At 42.5% G+C, this 8,932-nt stretch overlaps 1 protein-coding gene across 1 annotated transcript in view; it reads left to right on the top strand.

Moving 5' to 3' along the window:
- LOC116051690 (ATPase family AAA domain-containing protein 2-like) overlaps positions 1-8,932 on the top strand; it is a 38,345-nt gene that overhangs the window by 20,161 nt on the left and 9,252 nt on the right. The window contains exons 14-21 of the mRNA XM_035993430.1: positions 91-250; positions 1,416-1,506; positions 2,443-2,757; positions 3,707-3,821; positions 4,625-4,811; positions 7,773-7,958; positions 8,503-8,638; positions 8,881-8,932. The exon at positions 8,881-8,932 is cut by the window's right edge and continues 145 nt beyond it. Of these exons, the coding sequence (XP_035849323.1) occupies positions 91-250; positions 1,416-1,506; positions 2,443-2,757; positions 3,707-3,821; positions 4,625-4,811; positions 7,773-7,958; positions 8,503-8,638; positions 8,881-8,932 (1,242 nt within the window). The remainder of the gene's footprint in view (positions 1-90; positions 251-1,415; positions 1,507-2,442; positions 2,758-3,706; positions 3,822-4,624; positions 4,812-7,772; positions 7,959-8,502; positions 8,639-8,880) is intronic.

Consider the following 8,932-nt stretch of genomic DNA (forward strand, 5'->3'; position numbering starts at 1 on the left):
TAGGTAAGGACTACTAGCCAGTCAGAAGCTGACATTATGGAGGCAGAGTAGTTTTCATTTTTCTTTTTCTCGCTGATGTCCGTCCCGCAGCTCCATCGTGTCGACGCTCCTGGCTCTGATGGACGGGTTGGACAGCCGAGGCGAAGTCGTCGTCATCGGAGCGACAAACCGCCTGGACTCCATCGACCCGGCGCTGCGACGGCCCGGACGCTTCGACAGGGAGTTCCTCTTCGGGCTGCCTGACAGAGAGGTGACATACTTTCCATATGTGTCATAATATCTGCATGTTGTCATGGGGCTGCATATATACATTCATCTAAACATTCAGTATTGTTTGTTATCATTTCGGTTTGTTTACAGATCTATCCCAAATCCAGTGTACATAAACAATATGTACCTTTTTTTTTCAACCTGGACCCTTTTTTCTTATGGTTTTGTGTCTAAGTGACTGGTAGGAACAACAATCTTTGAATTTGGTCCAGTATTAAGTGTGAACGCTGTAACCGGCAGCCACAGACCGGGCTGCAATGTGCAGTGCATTGTCAATTTGGTCCACTAAAAGTGCAGTTTTTGCCGCTAAAAGGCTCAGATTAGTGTAAACATAGTGTCTGACAACATTATGGAAAGGATCCCTTCAGAGATAGACCTTTAAAACCTCTTTAAGACCTTTCTGTTTAACCAGAAACAGCTCTGAAGTTGCTAGCGCTAAACCCACCAGACTCCATTTAAAAAAACAATACTTTTAGCATTTATAGAGCCAACATATTTCCACATGTAAATCGGTAAAGTATGTGTTTATTTCAACCAAAACTAGAGTTGTGATGGTTGGAAAAGTGAAAAGACGACCCAAAACGGATTTTCATAGTTTGATTTTGTTTCTGTCGACTTTGAATAAACAGTATTTTACGATGCTTAAATTACTGTTTATTTACATGGAGTCTGGTGGGTTTAGCGAACGCGATTTTGCGGATGTTTTTATGTTTAAAAAAAGGATCTTACTCTTCAACAGAAAGGTCGACCTCCTTAGAAATCCTTTCCATAATGTTGTCAGACACTTAGAATATTAATCTGAGTCTGTCAGCGGCAAAACGAGCACTTTAGTGAAGGTAAATACAAGCTGGATGCAGCTGCTGACTGCGGCGATCTCGCTTAATACTGGTCCAATGTCAAAGATTGTTGTTCCCATCAGTCACTCAGACACAGAAACATAGGAACATAGGGTCCAGGTTGGAAAAAACGGTAGTTACCCTTAAATGCTGAAAATTAGACACGAAATGTAATTGTCAGAAGTTAAGTTATAAGTTATTTTTTCTTTTTCTATTTTTATTTTATTGTCATTTTGGTGCAAGACTCGTGTTTAAAAAATGTACACGGTGTCTAAACAAGCTGGCTGTTTTCTTCCGTTTGTGTTCCAGTCTCGTAAAGAGATTCTGAAAATCCACACCAGGCCGTGGAAACCTCGTCCGTCGGAAGATTTCCTGGACGAGCTGGCCGAGAAATGTGTCGGTAAGAAAGACCGCACGGCTGTCTTCATCACAACAAATGAAAAGAGAAGTAGTATCAGATATTTTAGATGTTCTGTTAGTGGGAAAAATGACCTACCTCCTTCCTACGTACTGTACTTCCTTCCTTCCTTCCTTCCTTCCTTCCTTCCTTCCCTCCCTCCTCTTCTTCTTTTCTTCCCTACCTCCTTCCTACGTACTGTACTTCCTTCCTTCCTTCCTTCCTTCCTTCCTTCCTTCCCTCCCTCCTCTTATTTCCTTCCCTACCTCCTTCCTACGTACTGTACTTCCTTCCTTCCTTCCCTCCCTCCTCTTCTTTTCTTCCCTACCTCCTACCTACGTACTGTACTTCCTTCCTTCCTTCCTTCCTTCCTTCCTTCCTTCCTTCCTTCCTTCCTTCCCTCCCTCCTCTTCTTTTCTTCCCTACCTCCTTCCTACATACTGTACTTCTTTCCTTCCTTCCTTCCTTCCTTCCCTCCCTCCTCTTCTTCTTTTCTTCCCTACCTCCTTCCTACGTACTGTACTTCCTTCCTTCCTTACTTCCTTCCCTCCCTCCTCTTCTTTTCTTCCCTACCTCCTTCCTACGTACTGTACTTCCTTCCTTCCTTCCTTCCTTCCTTCCTTCCTTCCTTCCCTCCCTCCTCTTCTTTCCTTCCCTACCTCCTTCCTACATACTGTACTTCCTTCCTTCCTTCCTTCCTTCCCTCCCTCCTCTTCTTTTCTTCCCTACCTCCTTCCTACATACTGTACTTCCTTCCTTCCTTCCCTCCTCTTCTTTTCTTCCCTCCCTCCTTCCTACGTACTTCCTTTCTTCTTTAAAACATAAAGTTCAGAGATGAATTGATTACTTGATCAACTTTTGAGTTAATCACCGAGCCTTCGTCGTACGCCTCTGCGGGACTTAATGAATCTGTCGGTTGATCCCCGTCCCGTCTCCCAGGTTACTGCGGCGCTGACATCAGGGCGGTGTGCACCGAGGCGGCGCTGTGCGCTCTGCGCCGCCGCTACCCGCAGATCTACGCCACCTCCCAGAAGCTCCTCCTGGACGTCTCCTCCATCGCCATTGGCAGCTGCGACTTCGTGGCGGCCATGAGGAAGATGTCGCCGGCCTCGCAGCGCTCCGCTGCCTCGCCGGCCAAGCCGCTCTCGCCCGTGGTTCAGCCGCTGCTGGGCGGCGCCCTGCGGGACATCCTGGAGGCTCTGCAGAGGCTGTTCCCGCACGCCGAGCTGGGGATGAAGAGGAAGAGGGAGCCGGGTGAGTCGGAGCGGAAGGCTGGGAAGTAGGCCTGCACGATTCGGGGAAAAATATGAATCACGATTTTTTTAGCTTAGAATTGATATCACGATTTTCTGCCACGAGTTTTTTCTCACAAAGTGTAATGTTTATTGATACAAAACAAAACAAATTGGCAGTACCAAACAGATTTTTTTTGGCACCTAGAGCATATTGTGCATCACCACGAGCCTGTAAACACAGAGGCTTCAATGAAGAGAAGGGAGAGCACTGCAGCGCTTGGGAGCGCTTTAAAACCTTTTTTTTATACAGTCTTATGTTTAAAACTCACAGAAGAAAGTAGTAGCGTTTGTGATGCAGTCGGCTCGTAAAATTAAATGAGAATCAAAGTCATAATAGCTGGTTTGATTTGCATTGAGAGATGATTTTATGGAATACCCCATGCCAATCTCTAGGTATGGTGAAGGGTATGTGATGATGTGGGGGTATGGTGAAGGGTATGTGATGATGTGGGGGTATGGTGAAGGGTATGTGATGATGTGGGGGTATGGTGAAGGGTATGTGATGATGTGGGGGTATGGTGAAGGGTATGTGATGATGTGGGGGCCAAGGGAACTTTATCAGGATGAATAGTATCCTGGATCCATGAAATAACTGGCCTTTAAAAATAAAAATCTGCCTGCCTCTATGGGAATTTAACATAAGGGCGTACTGACTTATGTTAGGGAAGAACATTTATTTATTTACGATACATTATTCATTCACAAAGCAAATTGGTGTCCTTAAAGGTTGGATTTTTCCTCATTTTTTTAATTAAGGCATTAAGATCAACTTCCAAAAGATGATTTTTAGTCGACTTTAGCATGGGTGTCCTAATTTGTTCACACGACTGCACGTGAATCGATTTTTGGAGACTCTCCCGCTGAAATGAGCTCACGTCTTTTCTATCTGTTGTTTCTCCGTGCATCAGATCTGACCTCTGGTATCCTTGACGACGACCTGTACGGAGGAGACGATGCCTCCAGCACATCCAGCATCTCCGCCCCCTCCACCTCCACGAGCAGACACTTCCTGCATTTTGCCAGGTGAGTCGTCCACATCAGATGCTTTACTGCCCTAACGTACACTTTTTGTAAAGAAAATTCTAATATATTCTGATAAAATTAGATATTTTTTTTTCCAACTCCAATTTGGGCCAAAATAATTTAAATTTTCCCACTGTCTGGAATTCGCGTCTGGGTCTTGAAGCCGCCTGAAGGGGTTGTAATTCACAATAATGACCGGCTCGCTCTACATTATCTCCGTATTACACAGCTACTCATGCTGATTTTCCCGCAGATTGTCAGCAGATTTCCCAAAAGATTTTTCCGCCAATTAAAAAAAAAACAAAAAAACTCTGAATGTTAACACATCTTGTTAGCCTGACGTGGTCAGACTCAGATTCCAGTCAGAAGCAACGGATAGACCTACAACCAATCAGAGCAACAGATAGACCTACAACCAATCAGAGCAACAGATAGACCTACAACCAATCAGAGCAACAGATAGACCTACAACCAATCAGAGCAACAGATAGACCTACAACCAATCAGAGCAACAGATAGACCTACAACCAATCAGAGCAACAGATAGACCTACAACCAATCAGAGCAACAGATAGACCTACAACCAATCAGAGCAACGGATAGAGCTATATATAGCTGTTCCTCTTTTAAAATGAATGCGCTGTCGATATCTTCTATAATGATTATGACGATTAAACGCGATTACGTGAAAAAAGAATTGACAGTTAGACAGCTACTGTATGTAATGGTTGTTACAGGCCTTCGCCTTCTCTTGCTGGGCCTCCCTCTGTTACACGTCTCACCGCTCTCCTCCCTTCCTGCAGGAGTGCAGTCAAACACCCAACGTCCCACCGTCCCAGGATGCTCCTGGCAGGGCGTCCCGGTGCCGGTCAGACCTCCCATCTGGCTCCTGCCGTTCTGCACGCTCTGGAGCGCTTCCCCGTCCACAGTCTGGACTCGGCCGTGCTGTTTGGAGTCAGCAGCACCTCGCCGGAGGAAGCCTGCGCCCAGGTGACTGTCACACTGACGTTAGGCTCTTATCTCCGCAGGACTGAGCAGTAAGGTCTGGCTACGCCACAGATGCATTCTGGGATAGGAGGAAAAAAAACGCCCTGGGTTGTTTTGCATTTCTTTAAACCAATCACAATCGTCTTGGGCGGCGCTGAGCTCCGGACGCAACGACGGTGGCTCTGCTAAATAGTCTCAGGAAGGAACATTTGCACCCCGCAAAAGAAAACGCCACATACAATAATAAATTAAGTTAACTGTTGACACAATACAGTAACGTGAGCTATTTAAATTAGCTGATACGTGGTTAAACCTCATTAGCTCTTACCAGTGTATCTCTGTGTGTACTTCGTCCACAGCAATCCCACCAATCGCTCCCAAAACCTCCCAGTTAGAGAGGAAATGACCTAAACATATTCTTATAAATCTTTACAATCATTCCCTGAAAGAACCAAGCAGGCCTTTCTTGTTGCACCATACAAACTTTCTTAAAAACTTAATATTTTCAGGGTGTAGCTCGCTAGCTCGAAGTTTGTCGTTGTTTCCCGAAAAGAACGGAGTTTGAGAACGGCAAACACACAGAGAGAGAGGAAGGGGAGGGACATCTAAGCCCTGAATGTCAGGTTTTATCCTGGAAATATACTTCTGTTGATCCAAACTACACCGATGTAGACTTACGGTGACTTAAATGTTGAATTAATTCCCAACTATTTGAGTCTTGGGGAGTTTCGTTAGTCCAGATAAAATGCAAAAACTCAGACGGTGAGGAGAAGATTTCAGTTTGGAAAAAACATGGAATGAAACTCTGCACGATGTAGATGAGAAATGGTGTTTCACCAGGTGGGAACGGTTAACAATGCACTGTGTGCGACTTCCTGGCTTACTTTTGTTGATTTAGTATCCGGTGGGGGATCTCGTGGTTAAAGTGAAGTTGCATAATCCAAGTAGAGTCAAATTTAAATATAAATGGTGGAGACCTGCACTCATTTCACATGTCAAATTAGGTTCAACGCTCCCCTAGACTCAATGAGCTGTCCTTTAGGGACATCTAGTGGTGATGACAGGCAACTGCACACCTTATTTTAGACAACTTTATTTATTTTTTTATAAATCTTTTTATTTGCAAAAAAGAACAGCAATTGCTTACAGACATTTGGCAACAAACATTTAGTTTTTTTTTTTTGATCCCCCCCAAATATATATTTTTGAGATTTCAGATTTCAGATTTTTTTTTGGTCACATTTTTATACCGGTAATTTTACTTGTGCTTAAAGGAGCCGTAGGTAGGATTGTGAAGATCCAGGACTTAGACCAAAAATGTGAACATCGACAACTTCTCAGTCCCTCCCCCCTTTTCTGCTAAAGCCCAAAACGGTCTCCTAAGCCCCTCCCCCCACAAGGGAGAGCTGTGCACAACACTTTTTTCGATGTTTTTTTTCACTTCTTTCCAATTTTTTTGTCACTTTTTTTAAACAAGTTTTTGTCACCTTTGGCTATGTTTTTTTGGTCACTTTTTCAGATTTTTTTGGGTCACTTTTTCAGATATTTTTGGTCACTTTTTCAGATTTTTTTTGGTCACATTTTCAGATTTTTTTGGTCACTTTTTCAGATTTTTTTGGTCACCTTTTCAGATTTTTTGGTCACATTTTCAGATTTTTTTGGTCACTTTTTCAGATTTTTTTGGTCACTTTTTCAGATTTTTTTGGTCACTTTTCCAGATTTATTTTGGTCACTTTTTTAGATTTTTTTGGTCACTTTTCCAGATTTATTTTGGTCACTTTTTCAGATTTTTTTGGTCATATTTTCAGATTTTTTTGGTCACTTTTTCAGATTTTTTTGGTCACCTTTTCAGATTTTTTGGTCACATTTTCAGATTTTTTTGGTCACTTTTTCAGATTTTTTTGGTCACTTTTCCAGATTTATTTTGGTCACTTTTTTAGATTTTTTTGGTCACTTTTCCAGATTTATTTTGGTCACCTTTTTAGATTTTTTCAGCGCTTAAAAAAATTTTTTTTCACAAAATCATAAGCCTTAGGTCCTTAGCTAATGTTGGCAATTAATTGCGGTTAAACAAAGAAACGATTATTTTTCAGTTTTTTTTTGTTGATTTCTTTTTTTCCTGCGTTTTTGTAGCTTTTTCCAACATTTGTCACTATTTTCAATGTTCTTTTGCCATAGTTCTGATATAGAAAGTTTTTGTAAACGGGTCAAATTTGACCAGAGAACAACATGGCCACCCCCCACATACTGCCTATGCAAATAATAGTTATACAGGAAAACATATATACATACACATCCAACATATATACACGGTATTGTACGTAGTAGGCGATAAAGTAAATAAATACACATAAAATAAAAATGTATATTCAAATAAAGTAACAATATAAAAAAAAAATATATATATATAAAAAAATAAAAATACATATTTAGAGGTACGAATAAAGGATGTCTGTGGATGCACAACTATACAGTATAGGCTAATTTTGCCATCAACAAAGTTGAAAAAAAAAGATTTAGTATATGAATTAGGAATCAGAAACCCATGTAAGAACGGCTGCTCTTGTGTGAAGTAAACGCAACATTTTTCAACTTTCTGCTAAGATATATGTGTGACTTTTTTTGCAACGAAAATGCGGGGATTATGAAATCATGCAAGCCCCGCGGGTATTTTGCGCGGAAATAGCCAATTTATGCGGCGAAAGTGCGGCGTATTTGAAAAAATGCGGCCTCCCGCATAAATATGCGGACTTTGGCTGATTATGCGTTGAATTACGCGATCGCATAATCACGTTTTTCTGGAGCGACTGGAAAGTGTAGAAAGATAGAACGTCAGTAACACAAACATGTATGGCAATGCATCTAAAACCACACAAATCAAGCGTAATTTCAAAAATAAAGCCATAAAAAAGTAGCAAAAAAAGGGAAATATGCAGTGTTGTTAATGACTCCACCCCCCCTCAGGTGTTCTGCGAGGCCAAGCGGACGTCTCCCAGCATCCTCTACCTGCCCCACATCCAGCAGTGGTGGGACACTGCCACGTCCTCGTTGAGGGCGTCCTTCCTCAGCCTGCTGGGCAGCATCCCCTCCCTCTCCCCCATCCTCCTCCTCGCCACCTGCAGCGTCCCCCGACAACAGCTGGACCCAGAGGTGAGCAGCTGGACCGAACCCCAAAAAAAAATTCCATTCATTTTGAATGGAAAGACCTGCGTATTTTCAGATTTTTTTGGTCACTTTTTCAGAATTTTTTGGTCACTTTTTCAGATTTTTTTTTGGTCACCTTTTCAGATTTTTTTGGTCACCTTTTCAGATTTTTTTGGTCACCTTTTAAGATTTTTTGGTCACTTTTTCAGATTTTTTTTTGGTCACTTTTTCAGATTTTTTTTTGGTCACCTTTTCAGATTTTTTTTTTGGTCACTTTTTCAGATTTTTTTGGTCACCTTTTCAGATTTTTTTGGTCACCTTTTCAGATTTTTTTTGGTCACATTTTTCAGCGCTTAAAATTTTTTTTCGGCGATTTCTTTTTTCCTGCGTTTTTGTAGCTTTTTCCAACATTTGTCACTATTTTCAACGTTCTTTTGCCATAGTTCTGATATAGAAAGTTTTTGCAAACGGGTCAAATTTGACCCGAGAACAACATGGATGGTTAAACCTTTTTTATCGAGCTGACGTTTGCCTCCCTTTCCATCCTCAGATTCAGCTTCTGTTCCGGGAGGAGTACGGGGAGGTGTACACCGTCAGCGTTCCCATGCGACTGGAGAGGACCGACTTCTTCCGGGACCTCATCCTGAACCAGGCGGCCGAGCCTCCGCCCTCCACCAAAAGAGCACGTACGTGACTCCATCTTGTCGTTCTTTTTCGTCGAACCAAATTTCGGCTGTTTGGTCCAAGGGAGGTTTTACCCCTGTAGTTTTGATCCAGATCAATCTGTAAAGTCTGAGAGTCTGGACCAAAACAGGGCAGGTGTGAAACCCCCCCTCAGAGGATTAAACCACAACATAAAGTGTAAAGGTAAAGCATGAAATAAATGCTGATATATATATATTTTTTTGGGGCCTGGTCCACCTCTCAGTGACTCAGGCCATGGAGATCCTTCCCCTGGCTCCGCTGCCTCCCCCCCGCCA

Source organism: Sander lucioperca, chromosome 16 (assembly GCF_008315115.2).
Source record: "Sander lucioperca isolate FBNREF2018 chromosome 16, SLUC_FBN_1.2, whole genome shotgun sequence".
Lineage (NCBI taxonomy): Eukaryota > Metazoa > Chordata > Actinopteri > Perciformes > Percidae > Sander > Sander lucioperca.